At 41.8% G+C, this 18,398-nt stretch overlaps 1 protein-coding gene across 5 annotated transcripts; it reads right to left on the bottom strand.

Annotated features, from left to right (window-relative positions):
• Positions 1-686: 686 nt before the first annotated feature.
• CZH8orf48 (chromosome Z C8orf48 homolog) lies at positions 687-18,365 on the bottom strand. 5 transcript variants are annotated; one of them, XM_077922230.1, is made up of 7 exons: positions 18,093-18,365; positions 16,716-16,925; positions 13,565-13,701; positions 12,483-12,608; positions 5,984-6,216; positions 4,233-4,385; positions 687-1,416 (listed from the first exon to the last, which is right to left on the bottom strand). In XM_077922230.1, exons 2-7 carry the CDS (start codon positions 16,796-16,798, stop codon positions 1,312-1,314), a joined length of 837 nt encoding a protein of 278 aa, XP_077778356.1. In that variant the 5' UTR covers positions 16,799-16,925; positions 18,093-18,365; the 3' UTR covers positions 687-1,311. The 5 variants fall into 5 exon arrangements, with proteins under 5 accessions (XP_077778356.1, XP_077778358.1, XP_077778357.1 ...); XM_077922232.1 differs by having other exon boundaries at positions 13,565-13,826; positions 18,093-18,359; XM_077922231.1 differs by lacking the exon at positions 18,093-18,365 and adding an exon at positions 16,279-16,395 and having other exon boundaries at positions 13,565-13,826; positions 16,716-16,734.
• Positions 18,366-18,398: the final 33 nt, after the last annotated feature.

Genomic DNA, 18,398 nt, shown 5'->3' with positions numbered 1-18,398 from the left:
GACTCTCTCCAGGCACTATCGTCTGCAAGGGGCTAATGCTGCTAGCCTTCATGTGACACTTGCAGACATCTTTATAACACAGAGTTACTGGTGCTTGAAGCCATCTCCCTGCAGAGCACATCCTTGGGGATCCTTCCATCTTCCATTCTGTGGACATGACCAAGCCAGCATAGACACTGCTGAGACAGAACATGGTGGGAATGTGGGCTTGGGAGAGCACATCCTTGTTTGGAACTCTGTCTTGCCTTGTGATGCCCAAAATCTTCCTGACACAGTGCATATGGAAGGCTTTTAGGCATCACTCCTGGTGGGTATAAGTTGCCCAAAACTCACTTCCATACACCAGCATGCTCAACATGCAAGCCTGGTAGACCTTCGTCTTGATATTGGACGTTAGCCTCACATTCTCCCAAACTCCCTGGTGGTACACTTAGTTCAGGTCCACCCATGATTGGTCTCATACATACAATATGTGGATAAGTGTATCCAGCAGCAGCGGACATTCTGATTTTGCTACACACCTCAGAGCTTTTATCCCTTGTAGAGACAGATAAACCTCTTTTCTTTGGACTTGGTTGGCATCCATCTGTCTCGAGAGACAATTATTATGTTTTTATTCTGCCCTTCAATCATATTCCCTGCACATTTCACAACAGGAAAAAACAATTGACATTGAACAAAGCAAATGTAAGAACAGCATTTGAACATTTTATTCGAGTTTTGTCAACTGCTTTGTTCAACAAATTAACATTACTTTTTTAATATCTCTGCTTCTTGTCTTGGAATCCTCAGGGTAATGGATTAATTCCAGTTCATATTGTTAGTGTTTTCAGAAAGATAGAGAAACCCACTCCATTTAACCTCTTCTGCTCTTCCTTTGGAACTTTCCTCTTGCTCCACTGTTTCTCCTTCTACCTGGGGCTCCAGCTTTCAATTTAAGCAGTGGCAGCAGACATAGACTGTGCAGAAACCTAATCTTCCTTATATCTCTCTGCCTTAAAAAAGCCATTTGTTTTCCTTACAGGTAGAAGCAACTGTGCACAGCTCCCAAATCATGAAAGGAAACTCACCAAAACCATACTTATGGCTTATCAGAATGATAATGAGAATAAACTACCTTTTATAATCTGAAAAAAATATTTAGTTAGATGGCAGCATATTGCTCTGTTGACTCTGGGACAGGATGCAGAGTTGGACCCCAGAAACCAAATCAATCGCAAGGGGCATATCTGTCCAGAAAATAGTTTGTCCAATATATCCTGCATAGCTCAGTTTGTGCGGATTTGATCAATGTTCTAACCCATCTAGGTGTTATACTTTCAGACCTCTCTCATTCAGTTCCTGCCATATGTTCCTGGGATCCTCAGACAGCTTCGGAAGACATCTGTGTATTTCTCCAATGAGGGTGAGAGAATCCTAGAAGGAGAGAAAGATGTGATGAGAGGTTTTCCTTCGGACAAAAGCTTCTTGCCATTACTTTTTTTAAATGTAGTAATGCTTGCTATAGCTGCAATTTCCATGCATATGCCTTAATTCCAGAGTATGGAAGAACAAATGAAATTCTATTCATCTTTGCAGCATAATGACTAGGAAACTAAGCTATGAATCCAGAAGTCTCTGGTTTGAATCTTGTCTCTATCACAGGGATGGGGAACATGTGGCCCTCCAGATGTTGCTGGACTACAACTCCCATCATCTCTGACCACTGAGCCATGCTGGCTGGAGCTGATGGGAGTTGAAGTCAAATAACTTCTAGAGGGTAACTGGTTCACCATCCCTGCTCTTCCATGAGCTCACTAGGTGAGCTCTCAGCTTCAGTGCCCATCCCATCTGCAACATGGGACTAAGGCTCCCAAGAAGGGCCGCCACAAGCCCCATGAAGGGAACCCCTTCAAGTGTTGTCCTGAAACCCCTAGACCAAAAGAGACATGGACTGAATTAAAGACTGCTTGACCTTCTAGCTGAGAACTGGGAGGGAGGCACCCAGGGCCGGGCCTGGGAGAGACATCAGTAGCAGCAACCCAGTGAGGACATCCTGGCCTGTATGTGACTGACATTTATTCTCTTCAGCAGCAAGAAGGTTCAGCTGCTGAATGGCATTTGCTGGAATGCTGGAGAAGAGCAGCAGTGGGGACTGACAAACTTTGCTCTGCTGTAGTGACTTCTGTATCACCATCTATTTTAATTATTTGAATATATACTGTAAGTTGCCTTGAGAACTTTGGTTAGTAGGCGGGGTATAAATACTCCTAAACAAATAAATAAACAAACCAATAAAACTGACTTAACAGGGCTGCCTCAAATACAGCAACTAGATAATGTATACAAAATGCTTTGAGTACTGAAAGTATTTTATAATATTACTATCATGTAACATTCATGTACCGTGAATAATTCATGTACTGTTCATGTGTCATGAATAAGATACCAGACACAACATTCAGCACAGTGAGTTCTATTGAACACCCACTCTTCCATTAAATGTATGACTGCTATTCCCTACCCTGAGCACTCTGGATATATTGTGAAAGCAATATAAAACCGATTAAGCAAATACAGGTTATTATCCAGGATAGTGACATACATTTTGAGCATCAGCAAGAAAACACAGCGGGGAAATGCATGAGCAAACGAAGTTTCTATCAACAAAATCCCTGTACCAATGAGACAGAAAGGCTTAGTGGAAGAGAACATGCAGAGGGTCCCAGGTCCAAACCCTGGTGCCTTCCATTAAAGGTTATTGTCAGTAACAGGGCTAGAAAAGCCCCTCTGCCTAGAACCTGGAAGTACTGCTGCTAGTATGAGGACAGAAACAGGCTCAAGTAGACAGACTTGGTGCATGCCAGGTTCATTTGTTCATAGACTGTGCCCATAGTAACCGTAATTGAGTTCTTCTTGTGTTCTCCATTTATATCTTGCAGACCGCTACTGCACTGATTGCAGTAGAATTTTCAGTGGGATGGTTGTGCTGGGGAAATGGTTAAACACTCCCTTCCCTGCACTTCTGATCATGATATCCCCCATCTGCAACTGGGGGTTAGGAAAAAAAAGAAATGGAAATAAAAGCAATGCTATTTGGAAACAGAACAGTTAAATTGGTTCCCAAATGGGGGCTTGGACCACAGAGAAGGAAAGGGCTGGAACATCCCAGGAAATGTCTAGAGAAGTCTTCTCTAACCTGGTGCCCTTCGGCTATTTTGGGCTACAACTCCGATTAGTCTCCTGCTCAGCTGTCCTGGCTCGGCTGATGAGAGCTACAGTCCTGGAGGGCACCACGTTCAGGAAGGCTGCCCTAAAGCTATCAATACAGGCTAGAATTGGTAAGTAAAGTAAAGTAAAGTAAAGGTAAAGGGACCCCTGACCATTAGGTCCAGTCGTGACTGACTCTGGGGTTGCGGCGTTCATCTCACTTTATTGGCCGAGGGAGCCGGAGTACAACTTCCGGGTCATGTGGCCACCATGACTAAGCCGCTTCTGGCAAACCACAGCAGCGCACAGAAACGCCGATTACCTTCCCGCTGGAGTGGTACCTATTTATCTACTTGCACTTTGATGTGCTTTTGAACTGCTAGGTGGGCAGGAGCAGGGACCGAGCAACGGGAGCTCACCCCGTCGCAGGGATTCGAACTGCCGACCTTCTGATTGGCAAGTCCTAGGCTCTGTGGTTTAACCCACAGCGCCACCTGTGTCCCTCGTAGAATTGGTAAGTACAGCAGTGCAATTGGGAATTTGCACATGGGGAATTTGCACAACCATTTCACCAAGATAAAAAAAACAAGAAAGCCAGTTTTTCTGAGTCCTGCTTGACCTTCATGTTTTGTTCATGAAGTTTGTGCAGTAAAGTAAAGTGTCAATCTTCCACATGCTGTAAAAGAGGAAAACAGAAAGAGAGAGCAACTGCATGCAACTGACAGGAACAAGAACCACCTAACAAGAATTAAACAGGAAAGCTTTGCAAACTGGAAGGGAGCTGCTTTCTTTTTATTCTGCTTTGTCTGCCATAAACCACTAACAAAAGGTTTGCATGGACACCTGGGGCAATCCCAGGTTGCCTTGTAAACTTATTTACAAGGTTTTGTAAATAAGTATACTCATAGAATCATAGAGTTGTAGAGTTGGGAGGCACCTGAGGATCATCTAGTTAAACCCCCTGCGATACAGGAATCTAATTCATCTATATTTATTTGTTAGGCTGTTAAAATGCCTGCCTCTCCACCTAAATCCTGACTTACTTTGGTATACATGTAGTCTTCCAACTTCTCTTTAAGTAAAACCTCTTCCATCAAGGCCTTCCCTCGTCGGAGAAATGCATCATCAGCCAGCTCTGCCCTTTTCTTGGTGCAATGGGCACATTGTGAAGGTTGATGCATTTCAGTGTCTGCTACCTGAGAGCAAAGTAAGAAATAGCTATTAAAATCATTAAAATACTGTCTATGTCTAACTTTTATACATGCCATGCTCTCCAAGGCAATGCAAACTACTTAATGAAAAAACTTTCCCCGCAGAATGAGATCAATAACCAAGTCCAAGTTACTTTTTAAATTTACATTTGTTTTCCACCCATGTAATACCCTGTGCAGTCAGACTACCTCTGTTTCACTTAAGGCTGGTCTTATTCTTTTGAAGCTATTGTATTTCAATGGCTGGTATGTACTATAATGCCTAATAAAGGTTTGATAAGTAAGTAGGCTGGTATGTAGTAGTAAGCAAACATGCCCAAAACTTTTGGCCACCGAAAGCTATCAAAAAGACTAACTTTTTTTAAAAAAGGATCCACTGTAAAGAAATCCTGAAACACTTATTAAGTTTCTGATCCTACACATGCTTGTTTGGGAATAACACAGTTTATACTTACCTATGAGCAGGCAATGTTAGGACTGCGCTGTAAAGTGCCCTGAGAATGAGGCAGAAGAATTAAAGCCTTTTTTTTTTTTTTTGCAGGGCAAGAAACCTTTGGAAAACTGGAAGACAGATTGCTTGAACTGTGGTTCAAGTACATATTCCCACTTATGTGGCTTGTGAGGTTAAACGTTATAAGTCATGCATTAATGTGGGTTCACTACTGGACCAAGAATAAGCAAGTTAGGCTTATTTTACCAAAGTCCTCCATATGAACACATAAGACCTACACATAAGATTCCTGCATAAGACAATCACATATCAAATTCCTGCATAAGACAACCACATATATAATACCACAGAGCTGTTAATGCGTATTTACTGGGTAACACTGTGTTTTACATATCTCATCTATCCCACCACATCCCTGTGAAAAGGAGGCCTCTTCGAAGAACAGAGGATGTGGCCAGAAGACAGAACATCCTTCAAGGGCATCCCTGAAACTCATAACTGCATTTGGCTTCCCAATCAGACAGAGAATTGGGCTTGGGTTTTGCTGATTTGGGTACAACTCCTCTTTTAAGGACACATTCTTATAGTGCTTTTGGGGCATTTAATCTTTCACACAAAATTGAATGAGCAAGACTTGGAATAAGCAATTTTTGCACTACCATCACCATCTTTTTGGAATCATGACATCACAGAGCACCCCTGCTCATACTCAAGAGTAGTCTGAAACAAAAAAGGCACTAAAGAAGAACTTGAGTTAATTACATTAATCACAACACAAATTTGCTTCGCCTCATTTTTAAAAAACAAAGAAGCTCCCAATACCATGAATGTTAAAAAACTTTAAGAGAGCTGAGTTGCACTAATGTACACATTAATGTGTTTTGTGAGATCATGTGATGGTAAACAAAAATAGTTTGGTTGAAATATGGATCACATTAATGCAAGGAAAAAACAAGCCCAACCTCATGTTTTAGTTTCAGTGTTAAGAAAAGAACTTCGTCATTTAATGACAATAATATACATAAAAGGATCAGTACCTGTCAAGTCTCAACATCTGTATTAGCAAAGATAATCAACATTTGCCAGGAACATTTCCTGGAACTAAAGACAGATCCATTCCTTCTTTTAGTACCTGTTTCAGTATCTCCTTGATATTTTTCAGACGGAGTCTGTTCAGTAGTTGATCAGGGACAGTGCAATTCAAATCAAATGTCAACAGCTTCTCTGAAGTGAATGCGTGCCTCTGTTCATTATGCTTGCTCCTCTTCAATGGCATTGGGCTTGGCGTATTATGGAGCTGATTTATTTTGATGGCACAAAAGGATTGTAGAGCACTCAGTTCTTCCTCAGATACCTCAATAATTTCTGTCAATATTGCACCAGCAAAAAAAATACATACATATAAATATGACTACTTGAAGAGGCAGGAAAAGACTCCTCTAACTCCCATCTGTGCAACCTGTCATCAGGAATTAGTATTCCCACAACTCGGAGTGTACAATACACTCTATGCAGACTACAAGCCTCTCCATGAAAACAACTGAAAATAAATAGCCCTAGAACAAAGGGGGAAGCATGTGTTTCAAAAAAAATAATTAGATGCTTGATATTACAGCAGAATTTGTGGTAATTAAAAGAAAATGGAAATGTGGTAAATAAAAGTGACACAAGAATTACCCTCAGTGCAGACATTAATGAAAACAGTTTCAGATAATTGCTTAATTTGACTCCTTTTAAATCAGAAATTACAATGTGCATGAGGAAAATACATGAAAAAATATTCAGAAAATAATTCTAGGCAGCTATTAGGCTCTAATCCAACAGATTATGCGTTAAACAGCTGGGGCTTTGGATGCATATAGATAATAACCAAAACAGCTCATCCATGGATGACAGATGAGGGCTTCTTTCTCCCCTTCCTGAACAGACCACCAGTGGAATGTGGGCTTTTGCAAGAGGGCCACATGCTCACAGCCCTAGCTATGCTCAGCTGGGGACCTGTAGCTCCACAGGTGCACTGCTGACAAGTTTGGCAGTCCAAGCCCTGGGTGCAGGGTTTACCTGCCTCTATTTATGAGAATGGTATACCTTATTCGAACTGGGTATCTGTTCAGGAAAACTTTTTTTTTTTATAACAAACTTTAATACCTTATCCTCAATGTTTTTAGAGGGTAGCTGTAAGAAGCTCCTGTAGATAGCAGATGGTTTCTTTGTAATAAAGAAGAGGTGGAGTAGTGCCTCATGCTTTGTTTATATGTAGTCATTGTATTCTTTAATGGTGGGCAAGATAATTTCTAGGATGATTTTAAGAGTCTCTGCTGATTGTTTGGCGGGGGTGGTGGTCCTCTAATTATTGTTGTTGCTGTTTTACAAAGCAAGTTGCAAAATTTCTAAACACTGCAATTTCTCTTAGAAGGTTGTAATTGCTTTCTGATTTCTTTTTATCTTATAAAGATCCTATGTATGTTAGATTCTTTAAAATTTTATTTTCATTGGTCAACCTTAAATAAATTATATTCATATACAATGCTAGTGCTTTTCTGGTTTGTTTGTTTTTAAATGATATTCCTGCATTGAGGGGTTGGACCAAATGACTCTTAGGGTCCCTTCCAACTCTACAGTTCTATGAAAATGCTGAAGTTTCACCTGTCATTCATTTCGCAGACTTTTTACAAAGTTTGTAAAAAAAAGGAAACTAAAACTCTCCAACACTCTTTTTTATCTGCAACAACTGTGCAAAAGTTGCACAGTTTAAATCCAATGATAGATTGGATGAAAGAACTCCACAATCTCAGAAGAAGAATGTATATAATGTCTACTAACTACTGAACTGCAAACCCTGTCTAACAGATACTTAAAGCATCAAACTACAAAATTCAACTGCATCCCATATATTATATGGCTGCAATTGCAAGCTGCAGAGACTATTTTATGCATACAGGCAGCCCCCCGTTTACGCACATTCAATATGGGGGCAGAGTGGGGTGTTTGCAGCCTTTTTCAATGGGTTTCAATTATACATTATTTCACCAGCGCATGGTGCCTTCGAAAGTAACCTCTGTGTAAACGGCTACCTGTATTTGCAAGGAAGATAATTCTGCAGAAACGGTTTCCCCTCCCTTCCCAGTGAACAGCTGGTGCCAGGAGAGGGCCCAGAGGGTCATTTGAAAAATGGAATTAAAAAGAAAGCTATAGACCTTATCCAAGTAATGATCTGGTACAAGACCACTGAATTGAATGGGATTTACAAATAAGCCAGCCTATGTTGATTGTATTTCACATTCCTTGTACAGTGGTATCTCGGGTTAACTTTGCTTCAGGATGAGAACAGAAATCATGCTCCGGCGGCACAGCAGGAGGAGGAGGCCCTATTAGCTAAAGTGGTGCTTCAGGTTAAGAACAGTTTGAGGTTAAGAACGGAACTCTGGAACGAATTAAGTACTTAACCCAAGGTACCACTATAATTTATGTCAAGAGCCGCAGAAAGCCATGTTGGCCCGATAGAAATATATATATAAAACCCACAGAAGGGCAATACCTTGATTATGACCAACCAAACTATAACAAATTATCTATCATTGGATTTAAACTAAATACACATAAACAGGGGAACAGAGGAAAATGTGTTGCTGGCAATCACAACATGCCCAAACTCAAAGTTTGTAACGGATATTGCAAAACACCTTGAAAATATTAAAGGGATTTCTCAGCAGGGTTTCTGGACATTTGTTCGTTCAGGGAACCTCAATGGGTAATTTCAAGCACACTGCTATCTAGGGCATTTCATAAGTAAACATTTGAGTCATCTTTCACAGTATCACTCAAAGGCTGGATTTATTTTTTTATTTTGCAGCATTACCTGAAAAGGGATACTTCAAACGTACAAATTGCTATGTCAATCAATCAATCAATCAATCAATCAATCATTATTACGATCCAGAGACCCAACAAATCGTTACAAAGCAATACACAATTCAGACAGCCTACCTCCACGTTAAACAAACATTTTGTTCAGACTTAGAGATAGGTATCATTGGTTCATGCAACCACTGATAAAAACTTCGCCATTGCTAATGTTCTAGCATTTGTCCGGTCTTCCAATAGGAACCTGACATAGTGAGCCTCTGATTTTCCCAGGAAAGGTTCCAGCAAAGGTAGTATCAGTTCAACCCTGGCTTGCTCGTATTTCGAACAGTGCAGCAAAATATGTTGTATAGAATCGATGTCTTGGGCACACGAGCAAAGTCTATCCTGGTAGAGAACTCCTCTCAACCTGCCATCCAACACTGCAGAAGGAAAGACGTTTAGTCTGGCTTTGGTGAATAAGCTTTGATAATTTGGTACTGTCAAGTTTCTAATGTAAGGTGTTAACTTAAAGACATGCCCATATTGTACTCCTACTGCCAATGGACTACAGTGGTACCTTGGGTTACATACGCTTCAGGTTACAGATGCTTCAGGTTACGGACTCCGCTAACCCAGAAATAGTACCTCGGGTTAAGAACTTTGCTTCAGGATGAGAACAGAAATCGTGCTCTAGCGGCACGGCAGAGCAGGAGGCCCCATTAGCTAAAGTGGTGCTTCAGGTTAAGAACAGTATCAGGTTAAGAACGGACCTCCGGAATGAATTAAGTACTTAACCTGAGGTACCACTGTACAGACAGCGTGTGATCGAGATTGCAAGTCACTGTATGTATTATCCCATAATCTTTGCTATGTTTTCCTGGGCTTAGTGAGTAGGCCTTAATTATCCTGCAGCTAATCTTCAATTATGCATAAAAACGATTAAGAAGCTGTCCCTACCAATTCCAAGTGGATAAAACAAATTGTAAGAGGCTCTTGTGGCTGTAGATTCCAGCATTTATTAAAACCCAGGGATGCATTTTGGGGCTTTAGAATATAAAAGCATATGCAGTTATTTCACTGTTCTGTTACTGTTCTGTCTTCAAAGGAGTATTCGCAAGATGCTACTGGTGTAATTAAGACTATATTGGTTGACCCAAACATAACACAATTTAATAGAGTTTTTGCTAGAAGATCAGAAAGCCAAGTCAAGGAACCTATGCTAACACTTTTGAAGGCAGAATTCTGTAGGCTGGTGCTTGTTGTCAAAGCTTTCTGTAGAGGCTTTAACAGTTAAAATCAAGATTTATGTACCCATAAATATGGGGTTGCCATATTTCAAAAAGTGAAAATCTGAACACAGCACAAAATTGTTTAGCTTTCTTTTTGGATGGGCAAAGTCATTTTTAGTTTTGCCCAAAGCTGTTGAACTTTTTCTGCAAAATCTCAAAAGGGGGGGGGGGGTGAGCATTTTTTTAAAAAATGAAATTCGCCAAAATCTACACTTCCAACACGGACTCCCTTATGTCCAGATGTTCCAGGACATTTTAGCAATTTCCACCCGGACGCTGTTTATGAGGGCTGAATACCAGCTATAACCAGGAAATTCAGGACATATGGCAACCCTAATAAATATATAATAAGCCACTGGAAATATGTCCACCACCAACAAGACACATTCCATGCAGCTAGTTCCAGTCAATCATCTAGCACAGGGGTGTGGAACTGGATTTCGATTTTTATCTCCTCAATCCTCTGTGAGGCTGCCAGACTGGTGACTAGGAACGGCTGCCGGGACCATATAATACCAGTCCATAAAGATCTACATTGGCTCCCAGTACATTTCCGAGCACAATTGAAAGTGTTGGTGCTGAACTTTAAAGCCTTGAATGGCTTAAGCTCTGCATGCCTGAAGAAGCGTCTCCACCCCCATAGATAGTTCAGCCCGGACACTGAGGTCCAGCTCCAAAGACCTTCTGATGGTTCTCTCTCTGTGAGAAGTCAAGTTACAGGGAACCAGGCAAAGGGCCTTCTCAGCAGTGGCTCCAGCCCTGTGGAATGTCCTCCTGTCAGATGTCAAAGAAATAAACAACTATCTGACTTTTAGAAGATATCTGAAGGCAGCCCTGTATAGGGAAGTTTCTAATGTTTGATGTTTTGCTGTGTTTGATGCCTTAATTTGATGGAAGCCACCTATAGTGGCTGGGGCAACCCAATCAGATGGGTAGCATAATAATAATAATAATAATAATAATAATAATAATAATAATAATAATAATAATAATTGTTATTGTTATTAGGTTTAGCAGTCGAATGGAGTACAATGATGACATGTGAGCAGAGGCGTAGGTAGGGGTGTGTGGGAGCAGGGCACACTGGGCACCACAGTGTGGGGGGCGGCACTTACCACGGGGCCTGCACGAGCCACTTGTCTCTTCTGGGAGTGATGCGGTGGCTTGGGCGCCTGCAGGCTAAGCGCTGCCCGAAACAGCAGCATGGGGCTTGTGTCCGTCCACACGCACCGCCCTAGGTAACCGAGCTACTAGCTACAGCACTGCATGTGAGCTGTTTTTTGCCCATGCAAACCCACTTTGGCCCAGCCATGTCCTTACCTGCCCTACCTTAAGTAATATATGATGTCAAGTGAAAGGCCAGCAGGCATGGCTTGGCCAGGGGGTTCCCACCCTTGACCTACCAGCTGCATTTGCATCAACTTATTCGCTTGAATCATTGCTTCAAATGCACACACTTAAACTTGGGAAGCACCCAAATGCTATGACGAAATAAAAATGCAAAAACTTCCAATAATGAAAACAGCTAAAATGGTCACACTGTATCACACAAAGGCCTCCTCACAAAGCAGCTGAGATAAGGGCCAAAAGACCAAAAAGCCAATAATGGCAAGACAGGCATGCACTGTGTGTGCATATGTTCCAACTGCATTCCCTGGCAATTCCAATTAATTTTTTTAAGCATCTCTGGTTGTTGGACATTTGCCTGAGACCTCTGAGTAAACAATTTCTATGACTGTAACTTGCTTTAATCTGTTTTTACATCTTTGTATGCCACCTTTGCACAGTTCAAACCATGCTCAAGACATGAAAAAATACGTAACTACAACATAACAAAAATAGTTAAACAATACCTAAAATATTTGAAAATACACAACCAAACTGAACAATTTCCAAATAAATCACAGTATCTAATATAAACATACAAAAAACTCACAGTGACACCTCCCCCCAACAAAAACCACTAAACAATATCCCAGCCCAAAAGCCTCAGCTTTTTTCAGTCAGGGCCCCTACCTCCCAGGCCAGATGGAGGAGGCTTGCAAGGCAGGGAGCAGGTCTTCCAGAACTCACTCCGACATGGTTTTTACTAGTGTGTTGTAATGTACCCTAGAACCTTAGGGTGAAGGACAGATTAGGAATAATGGTGGTGGAGGTGAGTCACAATCTACTGGGCAGATTCACTCCCTCCCCCTTGCCCAAAAGACACCAGGCCCACAAATTATTTCAAAGAACTGAAGCTGGGGAATTTGAAAAGCAGAAAGAGGATGCTTATCAGGGGAAAGAAGGAAGTCCCTGCAAGCTTCATTGAGTTGCAGTGGTGGCCTCACTTAGAAATTATGTTCAAATCCTTTGCAGGGAAGAAGAAGAAGACTGGAAGTGAGTACAGACTGTCCAACAGTCAAATGGACTACATGAATGAATGAATGATTGATTGATTGATTGATTGATTGATTGATTGATTGATTTACAAGTCACATCTAAAAATTGACTCACTGTTAATTGGTTCAATGGCAGGTTTAGCTAGCCGAGTGCTAGCCTTGTTTTCTTTCAGGAGACTGATCCATTTTCTAGTTAAATATTCTCTTACAACTGCAGATTCCAAAACTTCTGATTTTTGATCTGGGGGGGAAAGGCAATGTATGTAAGAGGACAGTGTTGGAACAGAGTAAAACATGCACACACACACAAAGGAAAATAAACAGGCCTTCACATGGGGCAACTTTCCTGTAATGTACATGCCCTGGAAATCACAGGAATCAAAGAAGGATGTTACGCTCAATTAAATGTACACAGGATGAACAGTAGGGCTGCAATCCTATGCCCTCCTTAAATTGAGTGCTGGTGAACTCATTAGGGCTAATTTTCTGCATAAATATACTTTAGATGGCATGTCATCCACTTTTCACATTAATGCTTATACAGAATAGCTACCACCTCTTGCCATGTCCACCCTTCCCTGCTGCTGCAACACATGGGCATGCAGCCACTGTTAGCCTGGGCTGAATGGTCTGGCTGTACAACATGAACTAAGAGCAGGCTTGTATGAGGAAAATGTGTGTAGAGCCTTCTGCACTGTTTTGCTCAAGTAGTTATCACTGGTGTGAAAGGATGGCACAAGTACAGAACCTGAAATGGGTGCAGGATTCCTCAGCTTTTCCTGTATTAGTTGCCTCCTACATCTCTGCCTTTCTCTTACATTAGCAGAGAGCTTTGTCTGTCCACAATTGTCACCCTAGCAAAGGGAAGTTAGTGATCACCTGCACTTACTCAGGTGAACCCAAGACATATGGAAGATGGAAGGTCTTCCTACCATCACCACCACTAAACATCTACACTTCCTCCTTGGCGCATAATGATTCCTGTACAGTATTGCTAAGTGTCTTCAGCAAAAATAACATTCTGATCTGGTAAACCAGTATTCTGAGTGTTCTGCTGTGAACACTGCAAATGACGTTTCCCTTTCTCTGTCTTCCCCCCTTCTGCTTTCCTTTGCATTTTTGCTGATCTAAGTCTCCTCCCACTAATCATAGGATTGAATGAAGAACTGATAAAAATGCATAGGGAACCTAACACACCTTCATCATTTTGACTTGATGATTGCCATATGCTTTCAGACAGATCCAACACAGCACGGCATTCTGACTCCTCTCCAGAGTAATAAGATTCAAATGGGTCGTTTTCATATTGTCTGTAGGTTTCCTCCTCTCCTTCACTGAAAGATGTAAACGTATCCTCTGAATAGTCTGGGACGGAACTGCTGCAATGCCTCCTCAGGTCCATCTGCTCTGATACATGCGCCCCAGAGTTGTCTGCCCAGCTAGTTACAAGGATGTTCAACTAAAAATAATCAATGCAAAATTAATTATAGATGTAATACTAGGGAGCTAATAGAAAAATATCACTCTATGCACTGTCAGCACAACAGTCAACAATGGACTCTGAATATTAGTCTGAAATGCAGCAATACCACCAGTGATTAATTGCACAACCCCAACATTTATGAATAAAATCCAAGAGGATAACCATGTTAGTCTGTTGTAGCAAAAAGTAAAATAATAAGTGGCATCTTAGAGACTAATGGCTGCATCCAAATTCACACTCAAAGCAGACCCATTGAAATTAATGGATCTGTTAGTCACATTCATTAATTTTAATGGTTTTACTCCCAGTATGACTAACACTGGGTACAAACTTAAGGCTCCAATGCTGTGTGTACCTGGGAGTAAGGCTAACTGAACTACAATCTATTTATTTTGACCTAAAAGTTTTTGAGGATTACTAGTACACAAAAGCTTGTGCCCCAATGCAGTCATTATTTGTTTCATGAAATGTTATACTCCAATTTCTCTTAAAGCAAGGCTTAATGTAGCTTATTAAAAAAGCACCTAACACATGTGAATAACCACCCTCCCCTCCAAAAAAAAAAAAAAGAAAAAAGAAAAGAAAAGAGCACAAAAAAGGAACAGAAGGAGTGAAATTACAGTGGTACCTCGGGTTATAGACGCTTCAGGTTACAGACGCTTCAGGTTACAGACTCTGCTAAACCAGAAATAGTACCTCGGGTTAAGAACTTTGCTTCAGGATGAGAACAGAAATCACATGTTGGCAGCGCGGCCGCAGCGGGAGGCCCCATTAGCTAAAGTGGTACCTCAGGTTAAGAACAGTTTCAGGTTAAGAACGGACCTCTGGAATGAATTAAGTTCTTAACCTGAGGTACCACTGTACTGGGCATTGAAAGCACAGGTAAAAAGAAGTTTGCCTGATACTGAAAAGACAGTACGTAATCATGACACCAGACAAATTTGCTTGGCACTGAATTTCACAACTAGGGCACCAAGGCCATTTGGTTCTTAAAGAATATGACAGTAATTCAGGTATCCCAGTCTCAAGCCATTTAGGTTCAATAATTTTGAATCAAAAACAATATGGCAGCCAATGTATATCCTAAGAACTTGTGAAATACATTTTAGATGTATACTCTGCCCTACAAATACATTATCAAGGCAGCTTACAATAAAATCTTTAAAACACGATACAACAATTAATGCATTAAGATAAGCAAAACACAAAACTGTAACTCTATTAAAGCAGCATCCCATAAATAAACCATAAAAGTGAATAGGTTGAAAAGCTTTAAAGCCTGTGAAAATTAAGAGCCTCTGCCTAGTATTAGGAAGATATCAGAGTGAGTGACAATAGCGTGAGTCTTTTGGGTGAGAAATTGCTGCATGCTCCTCGTCAGAAATTGAAATCACACATGCGAATACAAGTGATATTCACTATCATTGTTTTTTTACTCTGCAAACTTTACACAAATACTTAGATACTGTAAAACTTTTAATTAAAAGACACAGTAACCCTGGAACATCAATAGGGAATTGCCCGTCCACACTAAACAGGCTAATGCTGCAAGTATTATTATTTTTATAAAAAAAAAATAATGGTCACAGATAAGGTCTGGAAATACATGGATGAGTAACAGAGAAGCATATAATAAAAGGTTTCGTATCACTTGAACATATTTTCAAGTGACAGAGCACTCAGAGCAGTTTCCCACCTCTAGCTTTAAAAAAGATGTATTGCTTAATACAGTGGTACCTCGGTTTACGAACTTAATCAGTTCCAGAAGTCCGTTCTTAAACCAAAACCGTTCTTAAACCGAGGCACACTTTTCCTAATGAGGCCTCCCGTCGCCGGTGCCCTTCCACCATTCGGATTCCGTTCTTAGACCAAGGTAAAGTTCTCAAACCAAGACACTATTTCCGGTATTGCGGAGTTTGTAAACCAAATCTTTCTTAAACCGCACTGTCCTTAAACCGAGGTACCACTGTACTTATAAATCCTACAAGCCCAGAAAAATTGGCAGGTACTTTAGATTCTATTTTGTTAAGCTTTTTTTCTTTACAGAGACAGACCAGTATCAAAATAAAAGAAAAAATCCACCACCACAAGCAAAACAATTAACTCTAGCAGGGAAATACAATTCCTTTTTCTGTAACTAAGATCAAACTGCCTCTAGTACACGTTAGCATGATAAAAATTACATATTCTATAAGAAATATTTGCACACTGATAGCCTAATTTTAAAAGCAAAAAACCTTCATACATAAAGAAGTAACCCTCTAAAAGAATTGAGAAGATAAGGTCCCATATTTTTTAAACAAGCACAAATGCATTTTACTTCAATGATGCTATCAGGACTATCATGTATCCAGAAGGTATACTGGATAAATGCTCTTTTATTTTATTTAAGCACCCAAGCACAGTTTAGCAGCGCAGCAGAAATTACCTTCTGTCCATGTTTAAAAAGGACCAACTTGGCATGTTCCTGACAACTTCAGGCAAGTTTATAGTCGGGAACAAATTAGAATACTTGGGTGACTTCAGCAGGCAATCTAAATTCAGGCTATGGCAACAAAGGGACAGGTGAGATCTGCACAGATGCAGTTACATATCCTGACAGCATATCCTGATGCTTCTTCATTCAGAAGCAAATTCTGTTGCGGTCAGTGAAGCTTATTCCCATGTGTATTCAGGATTACGTATTGTTTTGCCTACTAGGGACGCGGGTGGCGCTGTGGGTAAAACCTCAGCGCCTAGGACTTGCCGATCGCATGGTCGGCAGTTCGAATCCCCACGGCGGGGTGAGCTCCCGTCGTTCGGTCCCAGCTCCTGCCCACCTAGAAGTTCGAAAGCACCCTTAAGTGCAAGTAGATAAATAGGTACCACTTTATAGCGGGAAGGTAAACGGCGTTTCCGTGTGCTGCTCTGGTGCCGGTTCGCCGGAGCAGCTTCGTCACACTGGTCATGTGATCTGGAAGTGTCTGCGGTCAGCGCTGGCTCCCGGCCTCTAGAGTGAGATGAGCGCACAACCCTAGAGTCTGTCAAGACTGGCCCATACGGGCAGGGGTACTTTACCTTTACCTATTGTTTTGCCTGGGAATAAGGACTAAGAGTTAGGTCAACAGCTTCACAGACCACACATTTAAGAGAAATCATATATATCAGGAACACCATAGAAAAAGCCTGCAAACACCACAACTGCTCCCTCCAAACCTCCTTGCTCAAACTCCAACTCTCCACAAGTCTCAAAGGTACTGGTGCAAGGGCTCTCAAGATTGCGCGTGCAAAGGATTGCTAGGCACTTTCTCTTGTTTTTTTCTGTTTTCTCGCTCTTTTGGGGTGCCACTTCTGGGTTCGTGGTGATGCATGCATGCGCAGTGCCTTTAACACACATAAATGGGTGGTTGCCTGTACAGAGCTGTTTTTAACTGAATACAGTGGTACCTCAGGTTAACCACTTAATTCATTCCGGAGGTCCGTTCTTAACCTGAAACTGTTCTTAACCTGAGGTACTACTTTAGCTAATGGTGCCTCCCGCTGCCGCTGCACCGCTGCTGCACGATTTCTGTTCTCATCCTGAAACAAAGTTCTTAACCCGAGGTACTATTTCTGGGTTAGCAGAGTCTGTAACCTGAAGCGTCTGTAACCTGAAGCGTATGTAACCCAAGGTACCACTGTACAAAGCATTCTGAACCTTTCAAATATGTGATTGTGATAACTATTAGTATTCACCACTCATTTCACATAGGACCTATGAGAAAAGGGCCACATAGTTCAGGGGCAGAGCATCTGCTCTGCATTGCAAAAGGTCTCAGGTTCAAAACGCAGCATCTCTAGGAACAGACCCGTGCTTGAAACCCCAGGGGGTGGGGTGGCCACTGCCAGATGGTGAACTGTAGAGGGTAGATAATTCCGAGGTAGATGGGCCAACGGTCTAACTCAGCACTCCTATGTTTACAACACCCCTGTAAGGTAGACCAGTATTAATAAAAGCAGCCACAGCCGATAAAAGCTGGGCAGCTGGTTGCCAGGTTAAGCAGCTGCTACATCCTAGCACAGCGACGCAGAGCTAAATGATAACTCTGAAAAAAGGGGGAGCATTCGTGACTAAATCCTCTCTTCTTAAATGCAGGAGGGGGGGAGACACAATAAGAGGGGAGGGGGAGAAGGCGTTTTGGGCCTCCTTTTCCCAAGACGAGGAAACGCCAGAGATAGACTGGCTACATGCATTTGTTTTCAACCCCCCCGCGAGCCTCTCACCTAAATACAGCTTGCCTTTGAATCAAAGCCCAGCCCGCCTCGCTCCCTGTCGAAGGCCGCTCGCTGCAGTTGCCATGGCTCCCGCGAGGCAGCAGCGGGTGTCACGCTCTTAACTTCCCTCCCGCTCACGTTGCCGTCGCTCTCGGGTTCTGCTTGGAGTGGTTGGTTTGCATCTAGGTCTGATGTTTCCTCCCACCCGCATTCAGTGCGATCGTCCTTTGCAGGTTTTGGGGTTGCCAAGCAAGACACAATTTCACCTGCCCTAGCCAGAATCCCACCACAAATAATTTGGAGCGATGTCGTGTG

Source organism: Podarcis muralis, chromosome Z (genome assembly GCF_964188315.1).
Source record: "Podarcis muralis chromosome Z, rPodMur119.hap1.1, whole genome shotgun sequence".
Lineage (NCBI taxonomy): Eukaryota > Metazoa > Chordata > Lepidosauria > Squamata > Lacertidae > Podarcis > Podarcis muralis.
Note: the sequence above shows the minus strand (reverse complement) of the source record. Positions and strands in the feature narration are given on the sequence as shown.

Excerpts from the sequence above, each read along its gene's own strand:
- CZH8orf48 (XM_077922230.1), bottom strand. The coding sequence starts at position 16,798 with ATGACCAGTGTGACGAAGCTGCTCCGGCGAACCGGCACCAGAGCAGCA. Across the intron at positions 13,702-16,715 it reads TACCTTCCCGCTATAAAGTG|TGAAGGAGAGGAGGAAACCT; the intron begins GTACCTATTTAT and ends TACATCTTTCAG. Across the intron at positions 1,417-4,232 it reads AAGACTACATGTATACCAAA|GATTCTCTCACCCTCATTGG; the intron begins GTAAGTCAGGAT and ends CTCTCCTTCTAG.